This window comes from Hippocampus bargibanti, linkage group LG13, assembly GCF_051943395.1.
Source record: "Hippocampus bargibanti isolate YZ-2025 linkage group LG13, ASM5194339v1, whole genome shotgun sequence".
Classification (NCBI taxonomy): domain Eukaryota; kingdom Metazoa; phylum Chordata; class Actinopteri; order Syngnathiformes; family Syngnathidae; genus Hippocampus; species Hippocampus bargibanti.
Genome location: NC_142746.1, coordinates 9,351,939 through 9,379,336, shown reverse-complemented (window position 1 = coordinate 9,379,336; position 27,398 = coordinate 9,351,939). Strand labels below are relative to the sequence as shown.

Genomic DNA, 27,398 nt, shown 5'->3' with positions numbered 1-27,398 from the left:
CCTGTCTCTTGATTGGATAATTGATGCCAAAGGAAAAATGAGGCTCTGTGGGTTCTTGAATATACAGTCAATAATCACAGAAGTCTTGGCCTGAAAGTGCCTCTTATTTTTCCTTTTTCTTAAGATTTTCAGACTAATATGATAAAAGGCTCCAAGTGCATGCCATTCCAGTTGGCCTTCCCTGAAGCCCACTTGTGTTTTCTCTCAATTACACCCAAACGCAGGGCACATCTAGACAAACAACCATTTACACCGATGGATTGGTCAGACTAACCTTACACGTTCTTCTGCGCATTGCTTCTATTTTCCCAGCGCTGGTGCAGAAACGAGCAGACGTTCGGATCAGTCAAGTGACGTCCCAGGGTGAATTAGATTCAAATCAACACTCCCACCTGCTGGTTGGGGCGCCGTACATACCAGACTCCGCTGTGCAATTGGGGTGGATTTCCTGGGCGACAGGACAGACGTTGTCAGACATATTCATTAAATACGTATGTTAAGAGAATGTAAATGCAATACATGTGATAAAACGTTACTTGTTGGTGATGTAACGAGGAAACACGCGTGCCAAGCCGCCCCGCCTTTGCGGGAGCTTCCTTTAAAACAGGAAAGGGGTTGTGACACACGTGACTCTCGCAGGTGCGTTCGCCGGGCATTTGAACAGGAAATGTGCAAATTCGTCAATTTTTATGATGACACCATTGAATTGAAAAGAAAGACAATAATTAAATGCAAGGACCACTGAACAAAAATGGAACATCGTTTACGTTTTTTAAATAGCTTTCATGGCGGTAAAAGAAAATAACGATGCCCATTGATGTGTCGTTCGTGAACGAAAGGACTTTTGGAGCTGGCTCTTTGAAGTGAACGATTGGAATTGGCTCTGAATACGGGGCGCTTGCGGAGACGACCTTTTTCCACGGCCTTCGGTTGAAGCTCGCACGTGATTGGTCAAAATCCGTGGTATAAAACGGGGTAGGGTTTATGCGCGAAACTTTGACTTGGATGTTTTTTTTTCTTTTTTTTCTTTTTACAATTTTTAATTTTCTCATTTGTTGTGTGGTAATAAAAATGTATTTATGTTGTTTACTGGAAATTGTTAAAATGTAAGAATATACACAGAGATTGGAAGTTTTTGTTGACCTTGTTTTGACCTGATCCAAAAGAACCGACTCTCAAAAAAGAGCCGGAATTCTGCATGACTGACCACACGTCCCTGTTGAAATTAAAGGACAGTACCGTTCCAAATTCAAATTTGTTCCCGGAGATCACAGCATCTGTCAATGGGCAAAAGTCACACCTGCATGTTTTTATATTGTTCATGAATGAACGCATACAAATAATTATAAATGTAGGGTGTAGTAAAATTTAACAAGAATTACTTACTACGTACTAAAAGTAATTAAGGAAAAATAAAACAAAATGTAAATGGTACGCCTGTTTCCTCGTTTTTGAACAGGCGATGATCGGCCACCTGGCATCCGCTCTTTGAGGACCCGTCAGAAATCCAACATGGCAGCAGCCATACGTGTGTGCTGCGCCCTCCGTATTGTTCCTGGAGGTGAAGTATTCGTCATTTATCTACTTTCATTGGTTACACAAAGCCCCCTTGGTCAGACTAACCTTACACGTTCTTCTGCGCATTGCTTCTATTTTCCCAGCGCTGGTGCAGAAACGAGCAGACGTTCGGATCAGTCAAGTGACGTCCCAGGGTGAATTAGATTCAAATCAACACTCCCACCTGCTGGTTGGGGCGCCGTACATACCAGACTCCGCTGTGCAATTGGGGTGGATTTCCTGGGCGACAGGACAGACGTTGTCAGACATATTCATTAAATACGTATGTTAAGAGAATGTAAATGCAATACATGTGATAAAACGTTACTTGTTGGTGATGTAACGAGGAAACACGCGTGCCAAGCCGCCCCGCCTTTGCGGGAGCTTCCTTTAAAACAGGAAAGGGGTTGTGACACACGTGACTCTCGCAGGTGCGTTCGCCGGGCATTTGAACAGGAAATGTGCAAATTCGTCAATTTTTATGATGACACCATTGAATTGAAAAGAAAGACAATAATTAAATGCAAGGACCACTGAACAAAAATGGAACATCGTTTACGTTTTTTAAATAGCTTTCATGGCGGTAAAAGAAAATAACGATGCCCATTGATGTGTCGTTCGTGAACGAAAGGACTTTTGGAGCTGGCTCTTTGAAGTGAACGATTGGAATTGGCTCTGAATACGGGGCGCTTGCGGAGACGACCTTTTTCCACGGCCTTCGGTTGAAGCTCGCACGTGATTGGTCAAAATCCGTGGTATAAAACGGGGTAGGGTTTATGCGCGAAACTTTGACTTGGATGTTTTTTTTTCTTTTTTTTCTTTTTACAATTTTTAATTTTCTCATTTGTTGTGTGGTAATAAAAATGTATTTATGTTGTTTACTGGAAATTGTTAAAATGTAAGAATATACACAGAGATTGGAAGTTTTTGTTGACCTTGTTTTGACCTGATCCAAAAGAACCGACTCTCAAAAAAGAGCCGGAATTCTGCATGACTGACCACACGTCCCTGTTGAAATTAAAGGACAGTACCGTTCCAAATTCAAATTTGTTCCCGGAGATCACAGCATCTGTCAATGGGCAAAAGTCACACCTGCATGTTTTTATATTGTTCATGAATGAACGCATACAAATAATTATAAATGTAGGGTGTAGTAAAATTTAACAAGAATTACTTACTACGTACTAAAAGTAATTAAGGAAAAATAAAACAAAATGTAAATGGTACGCCTGTTTCCTCGTTTTTGAACAGGCGATGATCGGCCACCTGGCATCCGCTCTTTGAGGACCCGTCAGAAATCCAACATGGCAGCAGCCATACGTGTGTGCTGCGCCCTCCGTATTGTTCCTGGAGGTGAAGTATTCGTCATTTATCTACTTTCATTGGTTACACAAAGCCCCCTTCCTGGTGATCGGGAGAGATACATATCATTTGTCAATTAGGACTCCCGATTTGACTGATAGTAATCGTCTATCTCTTATTCAGGCGTCTATCCTTATTTTTCATTATGCAATTGCAGCGCATGTAATGTAACAGAGACGAAATCCGACACCTGCACGAACTCTGACTTTGTATTTGTCTAATCACCGCTTCATGTCTCCTCAGGTGCAGCTCCTTTCCGCGCTTTGTCGGGAAATCTGCATGCATCCCAGCTTCTCAGTCGAACGACCTCCCCACTTCCTCTTGTGCCTTTTGCGTGTTGGCAACAAAACAGACATGGCAGCTTTTTCAACAAACGTAAGGATAAATGTTAATTAACATCAACACATAAATCATTACCTGGGTGCCCATTTCAAAAATCTACTTCCAAATCGGTAGCTTAAACAGAGGAAATGACCTGCCGTGCCGCACTAAAATGATCATGCATTTGGTGTTAAGGTTTTCCTGGCCCAAATAGATTCTTGCTCCATCTACATGTGAGTACATAAATCATTTTTAAAGGCATCATTAAAATTTCAAAAATACCGTATGCTAAAGCAAGATGGACATACTACGGCTCGCGGGCCCAATCCGGCCCATTGGTCTTTTTAACCCGGCCAAAGGTTGGTATACAGCTGAGATTTTATGTAATGACTTCATTCATTTCAATTGGATTGTAATGACAGGCATTTCAACGCCAGGTGGAGGAGTTACTTAAAGGACAACCAACGTCTCCGGACAAGTTGTGTCCATAATTTGTAAAATGGCATCAAATGACTTCTACTGAGCGTATTTTACAAAGATTCCACCGCATATAGCTTTATTTTACGTTTTAAGACTCGCACTGAATATTCCGGAAGTTTTGTTTTTGAGTTGGTGACGATTCCGTACGTTATGTCACTGAAGGAACGCCCCTGACCGAAAAAAGGACATTGTAGAAGTCCTTCCATCACGTCAATGCATTTGGCTGGACTTGGCTGGTCTGAAAACTTCGTGTAGCACCAAAAAAGAGGCAGAAGAGGGCGACAAAGCTCCATGTAAGGAATTAATCAGCCTGTGGAAACGGGCTGATTAATTCCTCACACAGAGCTTGGTGATACATTTCCCCCCAATGTTGCCTCAAAATGGCACGGAATAAATTCTTTAATCGGTTGCAAACATGTATGCTTTCCTCTTCAGAACTATTTGAATCATATTCATAATTGGATGTGTAACAAGAAAGCATATTCTCTGAATCTGATGCCATGGTTTTGATTCACTAGCAATGCAAGACGTCTTGGCGTGATGTCACGAACTGGGGGCGGGACTTTCTGAAAATGCCCAATTCGCAGCTCAATTTTTTTTGCAGATTTTGGACACTTTAAGTCATTTTTATTGGTGTTTTGCATTTGACTAAAATATTATACTGAGTGTTTTGGGTATTTTAGATGCTATAAAACTTTTTTTGATGTCAGTTAGGAAACAAAAAAGTGGTGTCGGTTGTCCTTTAAAGTTGCAGAGCACAGTGAACAAGGGGGAGAAGAAGAAAGAGGGAGAGAGATCGAGGAAGAAATCTTATTTACCCATTGTGGACCTCTGTCAACTGGGAATTTCGGAACCAGGTTTAAAAAAATATATACATTAAAATTACGACTACTACATTACATTAACGATTGATTAATAACAACAAATGTTCTGGATGCCATACGGAAACCCGCAGTAGCGCCAACCGAAGAAACTCCCTCTCCAAATGACGGGAAAAGTGTGTCAACCGCGCTATTTTGTATTATTGGATCCAAAGCGGCGACATGCAAGTGACTTTCGATTGCAGTGAATTTGAGTGGAATTGCGAATTTTATTTAATTTACTTTTTCGACATATAGATTGTGGTATCCAAACGAAGAAATGTTATTACGCGGAAGAAAAAGTTAGATGAGTCTGATTAAACGAAGCGAGTTACAAAGTGCGAAACATTCAGGAGACAAGACTGAAAAACAAGGAAGCGATTCTTGCTTCGTCTAATTTTGGCAATATCCATGGTCAGAGTGAATCATTTTCACGTTTCCTGGAATGGTTTGACTGTTATTGTGTTAAAAACCTTTGGAAAATAAGACAGGAGGTGAGCTCTATGACGCTAACTTTGAGCATTGAAAATGAAAATGAAGCGTTCCATGGATGGCTTCAAAATGTGTGCCCAACATCAGCTGAGCAATGCTGTCGAGGGGATGTAAAGTTAAAGACTGTGAGAGAGTGGAAAGAAAACCACGAGATGACACTTACTCATCTCATGTAGTAGCAAATAGTCCGAACTCTGTTGTATTCTGTATATATTTTTTATTTTTATACACCTGTACTGTATGTTTCAGTTTTTGGGCACTATAACACTTTGTTGCTTGTGTTGTAACATGTGTATGTTGTTAATATACTTGGACGTTCATGCAGGACATATCCTGTATCATAGTTGTTTCACTGTTCTCATTAAAGTATGTTAATACCTAACGGTTTTGTTCTGTTGGTGTTTGATATGGACTGAAAAACAGATGCAATTTTTTTCTATGTACCGTATCTTGTTCTGACCCGGCCTGCCTGTTGCGTGCGTGTACCTAGTGACGGCCGAAGACCTTTGGAAAGGCGTGTTGGCTGAGTCGGGGGCCGGTGCCAGGAAAGGCAGAGGGAAACGAACCAAACGCAAGCTGAAGCGGGATCTGAACCGAGGCCAGTCCATCGGAGAAGGTGAGGAAGTATTTGGAACTCTTAAGTGATCAAGAATGAATCTTTTGAAGACCATTTTTCCCTGACTGGACTGCATAGGTCAAGGAGGCTTCCTGTGGCCCGGTTTGAATATGCCCGTGTTAAAAGACGGCACCGTGCAGAATATGAGCCGCAGAGACGAGGCTGAGCAGCAGGAAGTGCAGGCCGAACTTGGTACAGTATCTGCGCACACACAGGCATGTTCTTTTGTTGGTGTTAGTGAACTAAAATAAGCATCAGCATTGCTCCCATACAGTGCGTCAGCGTGATGAGTGGGACAGGAAGAGGAAAATGAAGGTGAAGCGGGAAAGAGGATGGACGGGCAACTCCTGGGGTGGTGTCAGTCTGGGGGCCCCTGACCCTGGACCTAATGGAGGTAATGATAACATTTTTTAAAGTCCCAAATCCTATTTATTTATATACAGACACTCCCCAACTTATGAATGAGATACGTTCCGAACAGTTGTTCGTAAGGTGAATTTGTTCGCAAGGTGCTTCAGTACGATAGTTTGTATGGAAGTATGTTCCAGGCTTATATGAGTATGTTTAAGGCTTGCATAAGTAACCTGTATTGATTTGTACTGAAAAATAAACATTTAATTAAATATATCCTCTATAAAGATATGTACATGTACAACTGGAATACTACATGTTACTACAAAAAAGTTCGTATGTACCGTTGTTCATCACTCGAATGTTCGTAAGTAGGGCAGTGACTGTATTTATTTATTTATTTATTTATTTCAACCAGATAATTTCAACATTTACTCCTATTTCATCACATGCAAGAGTCAAGCTTGTGTGGACCCCTTCAACTCTCACCACTGCTTTTCTTAGCACTCTGGCGTGCTTGCCGCTAACAAGCACTGTCACATTGCTTTAAAAAAAAAAGATAAAAAGAAATCCACAAGAGGCCAGCATGCAGGATGTGATGTGCACTGAGCTGGAACGGCCTATGATCAGCTCTACACTCTTCTGCGAGAGTGTGTGTGTGTGTGTTCTTTTTTTCCCCTCTTGGGCCTCCTTTCTTTGCAGTTAATTAGAATGGAACAAAGCAGTGTTTTTTTATCGCAGTGTCTTTTTAGCGGTAATTTGAAGTGATGCCAAAAGGACTCATGGGATGGTTAATTTTTTGTGGAGGTGAGGGGGGTGGGGTAGCTTGGACTGTGTATGTGCGCTAAATGGTGTTTTGTTTGTTTTTAGAGACCTATGAGGACTTTGACTCTCGTGTTATCGAGGTGAGTGGTGTCCGTTAGCCAAAAATCGTCTCACAAGATGATAGAAAAACTGTTCAAAGGAAATGGTGGTCATGATGCAGAAAGCCGGTCTCATTTTGAGGCTTTCTGGAATAAAAAGGGCGACGTGACCAAGGACAACTGTCTCAGCATATAATTAGCGAGTGAGGAGGATGGCAAACAGAGGATGGTGAGACAGGGAAAAAGTAAGATGAAGTATTAAAAAAATGATGAGCATGGCCATCAAGCCTGCCAGTCGTCTCCTCTATGCTTTGGCGTACTGAGTATGTAATTTATTTATTTCCCCATCAGTGAAATATGCAACCTCGATCGATTTACAGAGGATGACAAAATGGTTGAATGAAAGCAAGTCGATGTCACAACTGTTTATCAGAAAATAGAACATTAAGATTGGACAATCGGACGTTTTTCATAAATGTCAATAATAATTTAGCACTAGCGTTTTTCTCTCGATAAAAAAAAAATCATTAAACCAAAGTGGTTTTGTCAACAAAATATTTTTATGCTAAAAGTATATTTTTGTGCGAGTCCTACTTATATTTTATTTAGACAACTTCCATCCTACAAAGCATTTTTTTTTAATAATGTGCACGAATGTCAATGTGGTGGTGTCGCAGGTGAAGAGCGTCTTCAACATGACTGCAAAAGAGGGAAGGAAGAGATCCATCAGCTGCTTGGTTGCCGTGGGCAACGGCCAAGGCGCTGCAGGTATAAACTTGCGAAGCGCTTCCTGTTTTTTTTCGATATATGTTGCCTCATTCAGCGGCAATGTCGGTTTTCTGCTTTATATCTTGAAACTGAAGTTGACTTAGCTAAGCGTCCTGTGGTACACCCTCCCCTTTAGTCAACCATGCCTTTTCAACACTGCTCTAAAGACAATGGATTCAAAAAGAAGAATTGACAATGTAGGATCAGAAACAAAGCTGTCAATTGCGACTTATTTTTCCTTTTCAATTTTGTACAATGTCGGAATGTGTGCATTTTGCATGCAGGTTTCGCCTTGGGGAAGGCGGCTGACCGAAACACCGCGCTGAGGAAGGTGAGCGCAATGACGATAACGCTTGGTTTATGAGCATTTTCTACTTATTGACGCGGGCCATTGTCCTCTGCCGTCATTCTGAGCAGAATTTTTCATGCGGGTTTTGCGTTCAATGCCTTATTGTGCAGATCTAATTTTGATTGACGCAGAAATCATAATTGCTACTTTTGTGTGTGCAGGCAAAGAATCGAGCCATCCACTACTTGTACTACATTGAAAGATACAATAACCACACTAGTAAGTACATACCTGAATTGTTAGTCGCCACTTTAGAGAACCAATCTGTCGGGGAGAAAAATGTTGGGCTGCAATATGAAATGTGCGATCGCCTCCTTAAGTGTCATTAAAGGCATCAACAAGCCTTTTTGTTCACTTCAGCGGGATGACATAACAGTTGTGAAGTCTGATTCAGAAGGCACACAATGTCCCCAAAGGCTCTTCTTTGTGTCACATGAAAATGTCTTTTCACAAGGTGTCATCACCTGGCGGGATGGAAAAAAGGGACCAAAAAAAGATTTGAGCAACACCATGGTGCCTGGCGTGATGGGGGCAGGTGGAAAAAGAAATTAGTCAATAACAACCAATATCTGAAGAATAAACTCACAGAATGCCATTCAAATTAAAGTGCAATATTAGTCCTTTGGAGAGGATCAACAATATATACCTGTGAGCATTTTATATGCCGCCTGCCTAATGATGGTGCTTGAGATGTAAATAAGACATAACACAAGCAAAACCAACAAAGATTACAATCTAACTAAATGTCATGACTTCAAGAGAACAACTTCAGCGATAACACCTGCTTGCAGAGAGAAACAACAGATCATCCATTCCCAGCCAAAATTAAGAACTTTTATGTTTCTCAACAGTTTACCATGACATTGAATCCAAGTTCAAAAGGACGAGGCTCCGTATGAAAAAACAGAGTGAAGGTACTCAACGTTTGTCATGTAGCAAGGGATGTATCGGCGTCACATGTAATGGTTTTGAAGAGAGATTCTTTCCCGTCGCTTTCGCCCAGGTTACGGCCTTCACTGTCACCGCGCCATCATCACGATGTGCAAGCTGATTGGCTTGAAGGACATGTACTGTAAAGTGGAAGGTTCGGTCAACCTGCTCAACATCACCAGGGCGCTCTTCTCCGGCCTGGCCCAACAGGTAATAGGAACGTAGTATAGTCAAGCAAGAGAGCTGACAGAAATGACTAAAAGTACTTCAGTATTTCATTTTTGAAAATAATTTCACATCACCAAACACGAAATGACATTGATTCTAAATGTATATTGATATATTTATATACAAATAAATGTTTATGAAATATAATTTAGATGTGTAAATATATTTTATTTAATAAACAAGTCAACATATATACACAGACACGAATATATACAGTATATGTATGTGTGTATGTATATATATATATATATATATATATATATATATATATGTATGTATATATATATATATATATGTATATATATATATATGTATATATATATTTATATATATATATATGTACATATATGTATATATATATGTATATATATGTTTATATATATATGTATATATATATTTATATATATATATATATGTACATATATATGTATATGTATATATATATATGTATATGTATATATATACACGTCTGTGTAAGCTCTCAGTCGTACAGGAGTGGTCCATCGATGAGAAGGTTTCTTCAGCCGTCATCTGTACAAAAGTGAAGGTTTCGGACGTTTCGCCTCCTTTCCAAGAGGCTTCGTCAGCGAACTAAAGTCTGACTGGTCGTATCGGCCCCATTTATATATCCCTAATGTCCAGACATGGTGGCGCCGGACCTATCATAGCTGTGTCCGAAACCTTCACTTTTGTACAGATGACGGCTGAAGAAACCTTCTCATCGATGTGTGTGTGTGTGTGTGTGTGTGTGTGTGTGTGTGTGTGTGTGTGTGTGTGTGTGTGTGTGTGTGTGTGTGTGTGTGTGTGTGTGTGTGTGTGTGTGTGTGTGTGTGTGTGTGTGTGTATGTGTGTATGTATATATATATATATATATATATATATATATATATATATATATATATATATATATATATATATATATATGTGTGTGTGTGTATTAGAAACAATGTTGAGTTTTATTTATTGATTGTATTTATATTTATTCTTGAAAGGTTTTTACAATTGGTGCTACGTGACAATCTCGTATATGCTCACCATTTGTTATTTTAAATACATTGTTTTAAAAATATGCAAGATGTCTTGATAAGTGGATTTATAGGGATTATATTTTTTCTTGTTATTATTTTTCTTATACTATACAGTAAAGTCTCGTTATATCGATATCGGTTATATCGATAGTACTGCTTATTACGATACTATTTCTATGAACGCAAGGAGAAAATTTACATGCCGCAGGATCGGTTATATCGATAGTACTGCTTATTACGATACTATTTCTATGAACGCAAGGAGAAAATTTACATGCCGCAGGATCGGTTATATCGATAGTCCGGTTATATCGATATTTTTTCCGACTCCCGAGAATATCGATATAACGAGACTTTACTGTACTTCTACGTCACTGTGCAGACTGCCACTGTCTATTTCCTGGAAATATTGAATGTCAATAACTTCTTTTTGAATGCAACATTAAGCTTTGCACACGCACCCGCATATAAACAGCACACTGCTCATCCATCTCTCAGGAAACCCATCAGATGCTGGCGGACAAGAAGCAGCTCCACGTGGTAGAGTTCCGGCAGGAGCGCGGCCCGCTTCCCTTGGTAGTGGCGTCCCCCAAGGAGGGTACTCGGACCGAACCGGAGCCCAAGGATGAAATCCCAGATACACGCCTGCATTGGGCTGACGTGCGTGCCTCCCAGGGATTCAAACGCTCCGTTTGGGCGGACGTCAAGCGCACCATCTGGTAGAACTGTAATTCATGGAAAAAACCTCATGGGTTTTTTTGTTGTATTTATTGTAGAATATGATAAGAATCACAATTACACATCACAAGCCAAGACAAGTTCTTCCTTATCTATATTTGTTTGTAACATGTATTAAAATTGGATTTAAAAATTAACTGTATCTCTTGATTTGTTTTTAGATTCCACCTTGTGCAAGCTCATGCTCAACTTTAAGTGTACTTTTCACCAGGATACACTTGCTTGCAAAACATATTTTTCCAATATTGGTGTAAACAAGTTGAATCCCACAGAGCACTCTAGGGTTGGAAAAAACACCAACCGAGTTGTTTTATCCTTTTAGAAAATAAGTCAGTCTTTAAAATGCTAGTTCAAGTTAACTAGGAAACGCTAATATTACTGTCATTGACGTCAACGTTGGTCATGTAGAGGATTGTAATCTATTCAAAAGTGTTTCCACCTCAGGGATGACAGGACGGCATGAATGAAGTACAGCAAAGTGGCCATGAAGGCAAACACCTGCAACACGTGCACACAAAAATAACACATTAGACAAAATAGAATTAATACTCCGATGTGTGTGTGTGTGTGTGTGTGTGTGTGTGTGTGTGTGTGTGTGTGTGTGTGTGTGTGTGTGTAAGTGTGTAAATGTTCTGACCACAGCAGCGATGTCAATCTGGTAGATTCGAAGCGCTCCTGATTTCATGATAAAGGTGATGAAGGCTAAATTGACTGCAGCACTGAGGTAGAACAGCACGGCCAAAGCATGATAAGCAAAATCCTACCACACACATACACACGCACACACACACGGAAAGTTAAATTACACTACAGCCTGTTTGCCCCTTTATTTACGACTCAACTGTCCTCATGTTGTCATTCTTCAATTGGAATTACATTCTCTCACTATCTAAAACTATATAATCTAATGGTATTTTCTCATCTGTGATAAAATTAGATTTCTGGATACTGATCAATAACATTTTCCCTTTGTTACACTCATCGCTTCTGATTCTATTTTTTTTGTTCCCCTTGCACATCATGTTTTTTATAATAATAATTCTAGATAATATAACAATAATATTAGGTCATTGTGGCCTTACAGCAGCGACCCACGCTGTGCTGTTCTTGTGACACCCAGCGATGAAGATGACCACCCAGAGGAGAGTCATGATGAAGCAAAAGACAGACACGAACATCACCCAGCCCAGAGGGTTGGGGGGTTCCACATGGGTGGATGCCACCAGGATCCATACCAGACCACCTGTAACCTGCAGCCAACAACCATGAGGTCAAAACACAATTCAAGCTTTTTTTAATATCCTCCCGTGAAAAAAAAAACTTTTTTCTGTTCAAAATCTGGTCTTACAAACTACTCAAAAGTTAGGAATATTTGGCCTGATGAAGACAACTCCTCAAACACCAGGTTTAATTGAAGCATGTCATTGTTTGCTCAATTCGAGAATCAAACGCCTGAATTTTCAAACTCCTGACTAGGGAACGGCAACTTGTGCAAAAAGTACAGAAACATTTAACAGTTGGACATATGCATTTCTAAGCTTCAAGAAGGTCATATATATAAATGAGGGGAGTTTGTTCTACAACCTGCTCTTTGTACAAATTAAGTGGAATTTTAAATGTTAAAAAATGAAATCGAACTATAATTAATTCAAAGCCTGACGCCACATATGTAAATTCCTTGTCCTCCAGAGCTACTATCATGCAATTTATTTGATTATTTTTTTGTTTTGTTTCGCTCCTCAAACACGACTGATTCAAATGACCAGAATCATTATCAGGCTCCTGCAGAGTTTACGATGAGCTGATTGAGTTAGGTGGGTTGGAGGGAGACATTGAAAACGCGCAGAATAGGGGACCATTAAGGGCCAGAGTTTTTTGCAAGAAAAAATAATAACAATACCTTCAATGGTTTTATTTTGATGTAATTTGCCAAAACATACAAAAAGAAGCGGATCTTGTATTAAAAACGAACCCTCCTTGAGAGTTTAACTGAATTACAACTTTTTTTTTTTGAAGAGCATATCTTTGTGGCGAGATACATTTATACAGATATCCACAGGGTTCACATATTTTTTGAACCAAGGCAGTATTAAAATCACCAATATGTTTATGCATATTTTTGAAGACGCAATCTGTGTATTCAGTGACAAAATTTCGCTAATAGAAACAATGCAAATTAAAGTACCTTCGTTGAAGTGATGTTGTCATTGGTGAAGGTCACTCACCAGTTCGGGCAGGTAGAACATATCTGGCAAGGTCACGCATATTGCCAGTCCGCTGGGGAGACTTCCCATGGACTGAGTAGTGGTCGCCGCCATCCAAAAATCGTCGGAGGCTTTTCTTTTGTCCCGGTCGATGGGGAACAAACAGGTGGAAATGCCAGGGAAGCTAATTTAGCCGGCAAACCTGTTCTGGTATTGTTGGTGTTTCCCACCTTTCCATACACGCCCTCTTTCTTTCTTTTTTTCTTATTTTTTTCCCCTGAGCTTAAATTTTGTGGCCTGGGGGCCTCAATGGGGCCAGATGAAATATCGCAATTATTGTCTTCTTTGTTTGCGTTTTACACAAAGGACCAGAATCCCAAGGCCGCCGGCACTGTGTCAAGCTCCCAGTAATCGATGCTGTAATTACTTGGAATGCAACAAGGCCAAGTTGTGGCTGGTCAACAGAGGGCGCTATAGCCCACCAGTCACTTGGAGCAGGTGTCCCAAAGTACGTTATCAACCGCATCGACGTTTGTCACCATACCCAAAAGGAAAAAAAATGCTTAAATGTACGGGTTATAAACCATGAGGCCCTTAAGGTGACATGGAAGGAACAAAAATGAACTTTGAGTTTTCTCGCAAAGTTTTGCAATCTCTTGCAAAGGTAAAGATTGCGAAATTTGAGATATCTTTGGGGGACTCAGGGCGGTTATGTACTTCCGGGTCATTTTTGCAAACGTAGACTGTCATGCGCCGTTGATTGAAAGACGACACTACGTATTTTGGGGAAGGCGAGAATCGTGGAGGAGAACTTTGACTTCATATTTAAGTTCAAGAATAGATTTAATTTCTTTGTATTTCAAGTCAATCTCAAAATAAAACTCCATTCAAATCGCCAACGGGTGAAAACACTCCATGTTTGTTGTTTTTCATTACCCGTCCAAGGACCTGGAGTACATCAACCGGAGGGACCAAAAATTTAATTAAATGAAACAACCCTCTATTTTCTAATCCACTTGTCCTCAAAAGGGGCACCTGCATTCTGGAGCATATCTCACCAGTCACCAGGAGTGCAGAGGGAACATGTTTCTCATTTTTTTCCCAGATATTTGTCAAAAGACTGTTTGCAGCTGCCCAAAAGTGCATCAAATCTGATGTCGAAATAAACACCAATTCTTGGGAACAAATAGTGAAAACAGGTGCAGAAGCATTCGATACAAACAGTGTCTGTCTTTAAATAATTGCAGTACAAAAGATCGCCTTGCATATACAGTAAAGTCTCGTTATATCGATATCGGATATATCGATAATCCCGGTTACATCGATACTATTTCTATGCACGCACGGAGAAAAGTACATGCAAACAGGGTCGGATATATCGATAGTCCCGGTTATATCGATATTTTTTCGGACTCCCTTGAATATCGATATAACGAGACTTTACTGTATTTAAATATACATTTGATAACATCTAAGTGGGTTCATATGTAGTCTGCAGACACTTTTCAAGTGCAGAGAATATTTTATTTCACATTGGAGATTTGCAAGTACGTATATGCGTCAGGTGGAATCATCCAGTATATACATTAAGTGAGCATTTTCCAACAAATAACAATCATGTTGGAACCTACATCCAACCATGATATATAAAAATGATCATTTCAAAAATAAAAAGTAGCATTAAAAATCTTGAGGAAGTTTTACATCCTGGTTGTAAACACAAAAGAATGAATTAGTAAGCATTTTGTACGAGTGTAGCAAAAGTTCACCAACATTGTCAACTTTGATTTCATACATTAAAAAATAAAATAAAATGGACATTTGGTTTGTACTGTAAAACAGAATGATTCTGAGTTACATTCGCCATGTTCTCATGAATGACAATTTAGTAGAAAATTATAAATGAAAAATGTTGGAACTTATACATGAAAATGGTGGACACGCTGCTATGAAAACGTGAAATATTTGACAATTGGTTCAGGGATTCTGTGCTTTTATTTAGTTGATTTTTATTAACATTTGAAAATCATACAGCTTCAGCTGTTGTTAAAGCACTATATTAATCAATATGTATTGTATTGTATTGTATTGTATTGTATTGTATTGTATTGTATTCCAAAGTAATTGCAAAGTCACATTCAGGTTGTATCTAAATTGTATATTTAATGTTTTACATTTCATAAACTGACATGCGGAGATAAAAATGCTAAATTAAGCCCCTATTTCAAAGAAATTATGATATATTTGTATATTTTTAATGTTTCTTAAATGTAAAGCATTCCCTGCTTTTTTGCATTTATGAATGTTGCTAGTTCTTAAATTTTATTACAGTAAAGTCTCGTTATATCGATATTCAAGGGAGTCCGAAAAAATATCGATATAACCGGGACTATCGATATATCCGATATCGATATAACGAGACTTTACTGTATTTTCGTCCAACACAGAATAATTTGTGTACATGGCGACTGTACATTGCTAAAAATGCTAAATGTAAGCACCACTTGGGAAATTTTAAGGGATTTATATATATTAATTTTATGTGTTGATATATAAAATGCAAAATTACTTGAATTATCTGTGAATTATATACAGTAAAGTCTCGTTATATCGATATCGGTTATATCGATAGTACTGCTTATTATGATACTATTTCTATGAGCGCAAGGAGAAAATTTGCATGCCGCAGGATCGGATATATCGATAGTCCGGTTATATCGATATTTTTTCCGATTCTCGAGAATATCGATATAACGAGACTTTACTGTAATTGATTTAATCAACTCTATAAATATGACAGATTTGTATGATGAATGGTAAAGATGCTAAATTTCCAGATTGTTTTTCAAGTTTTTTCATTGTCATATTTTTTGTTAGTTTTTTTCCAATGATTTTTTTCAATTAATGAAAACTTCCATGTTTAAATTATACAAAAAAAATTACATGATGACGACTTCAGTTTTTCTTTCCACAACTTTTGTTGTAAAATGTGATTAGAATTTTATGATGTAAAAGAGTGGGGGGAATAGAGAAAAATACGAATGCTTTTTGGATGACAAATATTCATTATATTTGCAAATTTGATTAAAAGGACCTTATGTATATATGTGACATATAGTTTGTTTAATGCTCATTCAGTCATGTGGCTTTTGTAACTCATTTGTCACAGCTTGTATATAAAAATATATAGTAATAATAATAAAAAAAAAATGAAAATATGAATCAGTGGTTCTGTGTTCAGGTTGAGGCCAGTGACATTTGTGCGGTTCCCCTTTAGGCCCTCTGCCAGCGGATGGCAGAGAAGATGGCATGCAGGAAGTAGAGGAGCGTGGCCATGTATGACATCACCTGGGAGACATTACAGACGGATCAGAAACAGATCACTACTTGACCAACGGAATCAAGGGAAAAAAGGAGCTGGCCCTTTAGGAAGATCTTGTTAACTTAAAAAGTATTTAACCATACTGGAGTTTATTTACACATACAGAAATATGATACTGTATGCATATTGGTTCTCCAGTGATGAAAAATTATAATAAAAAACGGGAAATTGGTCTTATTTTGAATTTATTAAAAAATAAATGAAAGGAGAACAATTTACCTTTTTTTAAAGTGGTTGGGTGATTCAAGTATCGTATTGTTTGTACTAAATTATTTCTGGGGAAATTCCATGCAAGCCTTGCTAAAGAAAGTTTCATTCTGTTTTTAAAAATAAATATATACTGTAAATATATACATCACAGAATAGTTATAAATACTATATTAAGTTAATTATATTAACTTAAATGTTATTTTAAAAAATGTAATAAATGACCCTTTGAACTATAGGTTGTTGAAAACATTTTGTGCCAAAAATAGTAATTTATACACAAAATATTTGCTTCCTTAAAAAATGCAAAAAAATTAGCCATTTAAAATTGATTTCAAATAGTAAGATTTAGAAACCAGGGGAAGAGGTCATTTTCCCAAAATGTGCTTTTTTTGTTCAACGTCCATCTCGGCCGAAATCATGTCGTACATATAAATATTTCTTTGGCAATATTGTATATAGGGTCAAGAAAAAAATCTGTTGAGGACAAAACAAGCTTCACTTGGTCAGGGCAAAATCTTGTGTAATTAATAATAATAATAATAATAATAATAATAATAATAATAATAATAATAATAATAATAATAATAAATAATACCCACCACAGCGGCGATATCCAGCCTGTAGATCTTGAGGCCTTCTTGGATGAGGGGCACAAGGGATATGGTGCCCCCTGAGTTGATGGTGATTCCCCAGCCTTTCAGCACTGTGATATACGCCAAGATCACTGACGCGCTCAGGTAGAACACCACCGCCAAGAAATGATAGAACGTGTCCTGTGGCAAAAAAAGTGCACTGAAAATGTAGCAGGAATTCTGAGATTCCCCGATAGGGAATGACATTTGAATCTTAGCTAATCAGCATTCACGGTGGGTGTGTCGTACAAGAGCTGGCCAGATGCTGCTCTGATTGGCTCCACACAGGAACAGGAAGAACCAAAGCGTGGTGAAGACGAAGCAAAAGACTGACACAAACATGACCCAACCCAATGGGTGGTCCGGATACACGCGCGTGGACGCCACAAGGATCCACACCAGACCGCCAAACACCTGGCAAACAGGAAAAAAATAATTATAAATATCTGTTTCGGTGAAGCGGTAAGGCTTAGGATATTTCACTCTTTTTGTATGAAAATAAAACTGAATACATGTGTAATGGTCAGGGAGTTTCAAAAGTAGAAGGTAATTGCCTTCAGAAGTGAAGACACGTTTTTATTAGAACTTTTCAGGGCAATTGCCTGTGGTGCAGCTAATAACCCGAGGCGTGCTCACACTTTTTCATCATGGGAGCTACTTTTGAAATGACCCACCCATTTTATTTATTGAGAAATGTGTTGAGGATTCTTGCAACTTATGTGGATGTATTACCCCATATGTTGCACAACACATTTGTTTGCCATTACCTGAGTTCACTTTGATAACTGGCAGACGAAACACACTTTGAAAATATCGTGAAAAAAATTCCTACTCCCATTCCGTATGAAAGTGACACTTTTTTTCTCCTTACATGGATCCTTAGAGTTCCTCCACTCATTTTTATATCCTATCTTCCGTTTAAGAGGGAAAAAAACGAGGGAAAAATGACGATAGACTTGACAACGCTGACAGCATTGTTTGAGCACGTAGTGGATCTAATAACGAGATGTCATCTGATTGGTTGTCCGGTGTATCAATCAAGTAAAGGGATGGCTGATAGGCTGACGTCTATTTTTTTTTCAAAACAACTCAACTTTATTTGTATCGCGTCAGTTCAAGACAATGTACCAATAGTACCTCGGAGATCGACTGGTCGATTGCAATGACGTCATGAACACCAGTCTGCCTCTGTATCTCCCTTACATTTTCTGTTATTTTTACACATTATTATGTCTGGGAAGTGTTGCAAAACCGCCTGTAGAAAAAAATAATTTCAATACATTTGAACCTGCCGATAAATGGACGGTTGTAATTCAAGTGCACAATCTTCTTTTCCTTTCGGCTTTTCCCTTCAAGGGGTCGCCACAGCAAATCAGTGTCCTCCATTTTTTGAGGTTTGATCCGCATGTTTGTTTTGGCCAAGCTTTTACGTCGGATGCCCTTGAACTGCTCAATCACGACTATACGTACTGTGCTCAGGTTTCCGTCTTTCATCACTCATGGCTCAAAAACCATTAAAAAATAAAAGTTTGGAAAGGCTTTCCAACTGAACTGGGGGTTAAGGGATTTGTACTGGAAGATGAGTATATCATTTTTTTGAGAAGCCAGTTGAGCATGAAGTGGTGAATACACAGCTCCCAGCACTCCCTTTAAAGGACAACCGACGAAGTTGTGTCCATAATTTGTAAAATGACTTCAAATGATTCTAATGGGCGTATTTTAATAAGATTCCACCGCATATAGCTATATTTTACGTTTTAAGACTCGCGCTGAACATTCAGGAAGTGTTCTTTTTGAGTTGGTGACGAGTCCTCACGTGACGTCAGAAAAGGACCGTCTCCTGACGTAAAAAAGACGCATTGTAGCGTCTTTCCATCACGTCAATGTATTTTGCTGTACTGTTTTTTTTTTTTTGAAAACCGTGTGTTACATCCAAAAGCCGCCAGCAGAGGGAGTCCAAGCTCCATGGAAATCATTTATCGGCCTGTGGAAACGGGCTGATTCATTCCTCACAGATCAGTGGCCATTTTGTTGACTCTTTTTGGGTGAGACATTCCCCCTCGCCCGTTTGCCTCAAAATGACATGGAATAAATTCTTTAATCGATTGCAAACATGTATGCTTTCCTCTTCAGAACGATTTGAATCATATTCATAACTGGATGTGTAACAAGAAAGCATATTATCCGAATCTGAAGCCATTGTTTTTATTCTCCAGCAATGCAAGACGTCTTGGCATGACGTCACGAATTGGGGGCGGGACTTTCTGAAAATGCCCAATTCACAGCTCAATTTTTTGCAGATTTTGGACACTATAAATCATTTTTATTGGTGCATTTCAATAAAAATATCATACTGCGTGTTTTGGGTGTTTTAGATGCTGTAAAACGTTTTTCTGATGTCAGTTAAAAAACAAAAACGTGATGTTGGTTGCCCTTTAAGCGAACCATAATGGCACTCAACTAATATTCAAAAACAAACTTTCAAACCACGACCACCACACCCCACCCAACCATCCTTTGACAAACATTCCCTTTCAGAGAGATGTTAACGTGAACACAATACACAATGGTGAATATTTAACCTTACACTTCGTTCATTAAAGCATGAAAAACTTTAATTTTACCCCGAGATGTGAATAGAAAGCAACTAATGTTGGGATTATTAGTTCCACCTGGCCCTTTCATGTGACCACGCACAATGCCCAATCAGTCTATGCGCCCATTTATCAGAGCGTATAAGGGATGTTGATGAAGCAGCATGTGGCTCATGTGTTGCATTTGGTATTTCGGGTGAACAAAAGTATGTTTACAATCTACTACATTGCACGGATGTCTGCTCTGATTAGCAGAAATCTATTTCCAAAAGTTAATGAGTAAGTGTGGAATTAAGTTTCACGTTATGCTTCATAAAGAAACGCACATGCAGTAAAACTGAGCAAACAGTGCAGTATCTCTTCCGCTCTGTTCTTGTATCGGTGACTTATGGGCACCACACCCCAAATATTTCAAGCGGCCTTGTGTACTTTGCAAATATGAAATGTTCTCTTTGATCTCGGATCTCCATGGAAGGAATGTTCTTGGCTCTGAATTTACTATAGGCACGCACTGGCCAGTTCATGATGCACACCACCCCATGAGATCATGCCAGAGCTAAATCGATGGTGTGATTAGCTTAGTTAGCTTACTCAGTTAGGTAGTTGGTAGTTAGCTAGTTTGCTCACTCAGCACTTTGAAAATATTTACTACAGTTAAAACATGCTTAAAATTGTGAACCCCACTTTGGTATTCCTTAGTGCCTGTTTTCACGCTGGCACAGTTCCCCAACAAGAGGTTACGCATACTGTATATGATTCTAACTGTTGATTTGTCACTGCGTGCTAGAAAGTTACCATATTCACCAAATACAATAAAATTAAACAGTATTTTAAACCAAATGTTCAATAAAATCTGATTTTTCAATTTTAATGAACAAATTATGGTACATCAATGCTAACATATCATGGAAAATGCCTTAGACGGGCTAACAGAAATTAGCATTGATTCCTACCCATCCCATGCCCACGACCTTTGGGAGGATAAGCAGATCAGATGATGGATGGATTATGGTAATAATAAAGCTTCAAACACTCCTTAAATACACAGAGAGCAGCAATGCATAGAAACAGAGAAGACCAAAAAAAATGCTCACAGGCAATGTATATATAATTTTTCTCTTGCAAGTTGTGACACGACGTTATACTACAATGAGTGCATTTATACATTTTGACTTGTGTTAAAAATCTGCATTTTACTGTATAACACGACAAACCGTGATATCGTCGAAAAAATAACTGCAGTTTTTGTGATATTTTTGTTTGGTGGTGTGACATGACATTTGTCGAATGTCAGAAATGTGGCTTGGCTCATTAAAACTTCAGAAATACTACAAATAATTAAGTGCAAGTTACTATCATTCTATCTTTATTGCATCAAAATCTCCCACCTGTGGCGCGCCGGTCACTTGCTGTTGGCAAACATACGGCACATTTGTCCCAAAACCAGATCAGCAGGTTTACTTAGAGCCGACCCCATCGGCCCGCACCAAAAAAAAAAAAAAAACAACAACAAAAAAAACGAGAAGATGCCCGGTTTCAATTTACACCTTCCCCCACCTCTTGGATTTTTTTAGGGGGTCGGGGGGTCAAACTGATTTGTGGTCGGAAAGAGGTTATTTGATTTTGGTGGAAAAATGGGTCAAGAAGTGTATATCTAAATCGTAAAAGTATATATATTTCCTGAAACTTGACAAAAGTTTGTGCTAGCTGTGACTCGATGATTTATTTATTTATTCATTCAAGTATTTGATATTTGTCCATGTTAAACGCTTTGTTTCAGCTCCAGCTGTTGTTGAAGCACAATATAAATCAATATGTGTTGTATTGTATTGATTACAATTAATTTTCACACACTTTTTACAATATTTGGACACGTGACAAACATGACAAATGTGATGGATTTTTTTCAGTCGCATTGCTAATTATTAGCATCATGTAAGTTTCCCACCCAAAATGCTTTACAGACCAAATCATTACCCACATATCAAAGCCTCCCGGACAAAATAAGTATATATTTTTCTACATTTATCCTGCTCAGGAACATAACCACGATTTAGCTGATCCAACAAGTTTGCTTTTGGTTTGTATAGTCAAATGTTTTGTTTGTCATCGTTATAACATGACAATGAGCCAAAAAGTCAATAGCAGCTCGTTCAGGTTTGCAGTCTTTTTTCATTGGTATGCATCACATATGAACATTGTAATGTTTCTTTGCATGTGTTTTGTTGTTGCTATGGTGACTGTCTGGTCTCAACTGCCATTGTACCCGTTGCCATGGTGCCAGGCATATTGCGTGGGTAAAAAAAGTCATACTGATTATTAAGATCATCAAATCAGTAAGACAGTCATTAACATAATAGAATGTTCAAAATGTAAAAAAAAGATTATTAAAAAAATAGAAAAGTGTAAAAAAAACATTAAATGAAATATATATCGTATGAAAATGTGATTTGAAAATTACTAATGAAATATAATTTAAAAACTCAAAAGGTAATTCAAGTTTTTGAAAATATTCTAATTATTCTTAAAAGAAAACAAAAAATTAAATCCAAAAATTAAATGCAAATGATTCAAATGATAGAAGCTAAGAAATCATTTGAAATATAGAAGATACTATTTTTACACTTTAAAATGGAAAAACAACAGGTAATTTAACTAAAATAATAACAATAGAAAAGTAAATAATCATTCAAAAATACCTTCAATTTTATGATTGAATAAAATCATGACAAAATAACAATGAAGAAAATATTAAAATATAGCAATAAAGAAAAAATCTCATACTGAAAGAAAGAAAGTGAAGCAAGTAAAACATTTGAAATACAAATAAATTGTACATAAAATTGTAAGTTTAAAAAAATACATAATTAAAAAAAGAACACAACCATGTATTTGAAATAGAAAAAAAACAATTACAAGATTAGTAGAAAGATTACCAGTAAAGAAAATCACAGAAAATAAGTTACCCTTTGAAAAAAAAGCACAAGACATTATCGGAGTGTAGCAAAATGAATGAATAAACAGGCTTTTTTTTATATAAAATATATGTAAATTTATATAAATTTATATAACATTCACTTTCTCAACAGGATTAGTCAGCAGATTTCGTCTGACCACAACACAGTGACACTCGCACCTCATTGTAAAGCAGTGCCAAGAGAAGTTTACATCGAAAACCACTAGCGCAGTAAGAACACAACACACACGGCACAGCATCAGAATCCACATTGTAAATTTGCTCCCTGTGCAAGGCTCATCTAATCTAATCTTCAAAACACCCACCCCCCCTTAAAAAAACACTCACAAACTCCGGGATGAAGAACAAGTCGGGGATGCTGGTGAAGATCCTGCCGCCGGTGGGCAGAACATCTGCCGAGGTGGTGGAAGCCATAATCCCAAACGCAATGCTTTTATGAGGATATGTATTTTTGTGTGTGTGGCCGCAGAATGAGATGTACGATTGCTTTTAGTATGCTTTTTACGTAAAGGCCGCCTCCCGCACCTCCTTCTCTGCCACCTGCCCTCCGCCTACCATCCATGTGTCAACGTGTGAGTGTGTGTGTGCGTGTGTGTGCGCGTGTGTGTGCGCGTGTGTTTGGAGAAGTTGGAAGAAGGCAAAGTAGGTGTTTACATACACACATAAAAAGTGATTGTGAGGCAAATTGTGCATGTGGGACATGAAAAAGAGATGCAAGGTGTTCCAGCTGTGTGTAAGAAAATAAAAGCATGGAAAATGATCACTGCCATTGGCTGGCAACCAGTTCAGGGTGTATCCCGCTTCCGGTCAGTTCAACTCGTCTCTCGCTCACCAATGACTCTCGCGAGGCTTAAGCATTTTCAGTTGATGGATGGATGGATGGATGGATGGATCGCTGAAAAAATGTCGCAAAATAAAAGCAGTCCCAGTTGAATCTTCTTAATAATAATAATACATTTCATTTACCAGCGCCTTTCAAAACTCTCAAGGTCACTTTACAGTCACAGGATCAGTTTGTCAAACTAAACAAAGAATACCACGTCTGCTGTTTCATCAGTCTGTCATAATGCTAACACAAACAAGGCTAAATGCCTTAAACGGGCTCACAGAGCTAGCATAAATTTTGTGGTCATTATAAAGTCAACTTCAAACACAAGTAATTTAATTTCGTCATAATTAAAAAACAAGAAATTCAATCCTTCACAGATCACCTTAACTCGGTAGACATCAACATTAAATTTACTCTCGAGGACATTAAAGAGAACCAACTAGCCTTTTTGGATTGTAAAGTAATTATAAAAGAGGACAGAGCGCTAAAAACAGAAGTCTTTAGGAAGGTTAAGCACACTGACCAATACTTACTTTTCGATTCCAGCCACACTCTACAACACAAACTAGGAGTATCAGAACCCTCCAGCATAGGACTAAACTAATACCAACCAACAAGCGTCGAAGGTAGAGAAAAGGAGTCAAAACATACCAGGAGAGCACTCACTAACTGTGGGTACCCTCAGTGGTCATTCAACAAATGTCAGAAAGAAAGAATAGGGAATGAAACCAAAAATTCTCAAGACACAAAAAGGAGAGGAGTAGCAGTACCTTACATTGCAGGAGTTTCTGAAAAATTACAAAGAGTCCTTTGGCAACACAAAATTCCTACTTATTTCAAACCGATAAACACGTTAAGGCAAAAATTAGTGCATCCAAAAGATAGGCTGCCAAATGAAAAACAAAGTAATGTAGTTTATTCAATACATTGTAAGAATGAAAATTGTAAAGAGCAGTACATTGGGGAGACTCAACAAATTCTCAACAAAAAAGACTATCAACATCGCAGGGATAATACTAGTGGGCCTCAATCGGCAGTACATATGCACCTAAAGGATAGCAACCACTCATTTGACGACAATGAGGTTAAAATCTTAGCAAAAGAAAATAGATGGTTTGAAAGGGGGGTAAAAGAAGCGATTTTCATAAAACAGCAAAATCCTTCCCTTAACCATAATGGTGGGGTGAGGTGCAATTTGGATCGTTCATACAATAGACTGTTTAGGCAACATAGGATTAGTCATGCCGATGAGGTGATACCAGGGCCAATTGGGCAATCAGACCAGTCATCAGCCAGGACAATAGAAGCTATCAGTGGAGCTGCAGGGATTTGTCCTCTGCTCCCCCCAACTTCAGAGCAGGGACCTGTCTGGACAGTAGGGATATATATATATATATATATATATATATAGGGCCTATACTATAGTGAACGATGTGGACAACTTCACTACTTCCTGTTGTATGTCATACTTTTATCATTTCCGTTTCAGTGACGTGCGGTGAGGTTTATGGCTGGTGAGACACTGACGTCAGCAATGACGTCACCGCTCGTCTCTACTTCGTATTTGAACGGTAAATGTGAAAATTCAGCGATTTTGAAAAAAATCCTAAAACGGTGAAGTTAAATGGACAGGAACTTTAAAGTACAAATCACTAAATACATCTAACTGTTTAATTTATTTTTTCATTTGATATTTCCATGACAGCTTTCCATGATGACAGGTGAGGCACTGCCTCACCTGCCTCCACTGACTGCACGTCACTGTTCCGTTTAACCTTTTGCTTATCATGTGTGAGTACTTCCTGAAAGGTGTCACAATACAGTTTAACGAATGCTTTTATTTTGTCACGTTTAGCGATTTCCTGCAGTGTCCCAATAATAATTTGAATGGACAAGCGACGTGTCCCTCAAGTGCACCCGGAAGGCTTTTGTTGATAAAGTGGCTGGTTGGAAACTGTCGTCATGGCAACCCCACACACTGTATGGATGGACGACTGCCAGGAGATACACCAACACACACTTTCATACGAATTAACACAAAGCAATCAATTGATCATTTGTTGTTGTCACGTTCAAGACATATCTTCATGCTTTTCTATTAATGGTATTGTCATTTTGTATGGGTTTGGGTTATTTGTCATCATTTTTTTCTTACATTACAAACGCACAAAAATTATCAAAACTATTTTTTAAAAGAAATTATGCTTTTGTTATCCAAAATATAATTCTACTATTTTAATAAAAATGACAGAAATATTAGCATTTTTTATTAGGAAAACTGTCTTTTAAACAAAGTTTTTGAACTGAAAACTTGTTATAAAGGGAAAAAAAATCTACGAAAATAAATAAATTTGTTTTTTGGGGTTTCTTCCTCAAGTTTTGTTGAGAGTCATAGCGGTCGTAGCAATTATCGACGTCATCTTTTGGCATCTCGTATTTCTAATCTTCTGTAAACGGACACTTCCAGTTGGACCGGCTTCAACCCTTCTGTGAGATTCACAATGACCAATTCAAGCTTTTGTTTGTGGTTTGTTTTTTTCTTTCAATTGACTGAAGTAAATCGGCAAAATTATGAGGACTACTGACCATTTCCACTTGCATAAAGTGAAAACAAAACAAAAAAATAAAAATAAAAAAGATCATTCCGGACCGCCTAAATTCCACACGGAACTCGTCCAAACAGAGAAAGCAAAATTGGTATTAAATCTGTGCTGTTGTTGTCTGCATTTAAATAAGTGTGACCTATGAGAGTAAAAACCACAGAAGAAGAACACACCTGGGGGATAGCAGCGGAATGTGGAAATACAGGATCACCTCTATTATTTGCCAGCAAACACAAGAAGTACCTACTTGTGTGTGTGTGAGTGTGTGTGAGCGTGTGCGTAGGTGCGTGTGTGTGTGTGTGTGTGTGTGTGTGTGTGTGTGTGTGTGTGTGTGTGTGTGTGTGTGTGTGTGTGTGTGTGTGTGTGTGTGTGTGTGTGTGTGTGTGTGTACCTGTGTGTGTGCGCGTGTGCGTGTTCCTGCGTGCGTCAGTCGGGGCGTGAATAATTTGCTTACACTGCAGCACTGTGTCAATTTTGTCGAGAGTATTGAATAAATAGAAAAAAAGGCTAATTCGAGACTTTTGTACAGCCAAGGGCTTTTGGTGTGGCTCAAGTCCCAAAACCAAAATAAAAGGGAACAAAAACAATTGACTGACAGCTTCCTGTCACAAGTTTAGGAAGAAACACTGAAATATTTTCAATAAAATAAAATAAAGAGTTTTCAGGCTTTACATGCAGTATCATTCAACCATTTTGCACACGAGTGCTTTATATCCACAATCATCATCATATAGGCGCCACCGTCTTGATGTATTCTTGGAGGCCTGTTTTTCCTTCTGGATTGATTGTCCCACGACACATACACACACATATATAGCCGACTATAAAAAGACTGCACACTACTTCTAATAATTAACACACACCACTCCTTTAATACTCCATAACTCTACACAACAGAGATGTTGACCTAAAGGGTGTTGGCAAAGGGTTGCAGCTCAGTGAGCATTTCATGGGTATGGAAAGAGAAATGTGTTACTGTATCGCCACTACCAGATACCAGGTGAGCACAACCATCCATCCACTC

General features: G+C 38.4%; 3 protein-coding genes across 3 annotated transcripts; 1 reads left to right on the top strand and 2 right to left on the bottom strand.

The window, feature by feature from the left end:
• The first annotated feature begins 2,808 nt into the window (after positions 1–2,808).
• Positions 2,809–11,080, top strand: mrps5 (mitochondrial ribosomal protein S5). Its single transcript, XM_089012482.1, has 12 exons — positions 2,809–2,910; positions 3,163–3,294; positions 5,563–5,688; positions 5,767–5,880; positions 5,963–6,082; positions 6,910–6,944; positions 7,580–7,670; positions 7,955–8,001; positions 8,181–8,238; positions 8,871–8,933; positions 9,023–9,159; positions 10,704–11,080. The coding sequence occupies exons 1-12, from the start codon at positions 2,862–2,864 to the stop codon at positions 10,926–10,928; spliced, it is 1,197 nt and encodes a 398-aa protein (XP_088868608.1). The 5' UTR covers positions 2,809–2,861; the 3' UTR covers positions 10,929–11,080.
• Positions 11,081–11,232: 152 nt separating this feature from the next.
• On the bottom strand, positions 11,233–13,576 carry LOC148889256 (myelin and lymphocyte protein-like). The gene is made up of 4 exons (XM_089012483.1): positions 13,169–13,576; positions 12,026–12,193; positions 11,581–11,703; positions 11,233–11,441 (listed from the first exon to the last, which is right to left on the bottom strand). The coding sequence occupies exons 1-4, from the start codon at positions 13,259–13,261 to the stop codon at positions 11,367–11,369; spliced, it is 459 nt and encodes a 152-aa protein (XP_088868609.1). The 5' UTR covers positions 13,262–13,576; the 3' UTR covers positions 11,233–11,366.
• A 1,737-nt stretch (positions 13,577–15,313) lies between these two features.
• LOC148889255 (myelin and lymphocyte protein-like) lies at positions 15,314–23,435 on the bottom strand. Its single transcript, XM_089012096.1, has 4 exons — positions 23,270–23,435; positions 17,621–17,785; positions 17,339–17,512; positions 15,314–16,495 (listed from the first exon to the last, which is right to left on the bottom strand). The coding sequence occupies exons 1-4, from the start codon at positions 23,354–23,356 to the stop codon at positions 16,421–16,423; spliced, it is 501 nt and encodes a 166-aa protein (XP_088868222.1). The 5' UTR covers positions 23,357–23,435; the 3' UTR covers positions 15,314–16,420.
• Positions 23,436–27,398: the final 3,963 nt, after the last annotated feature.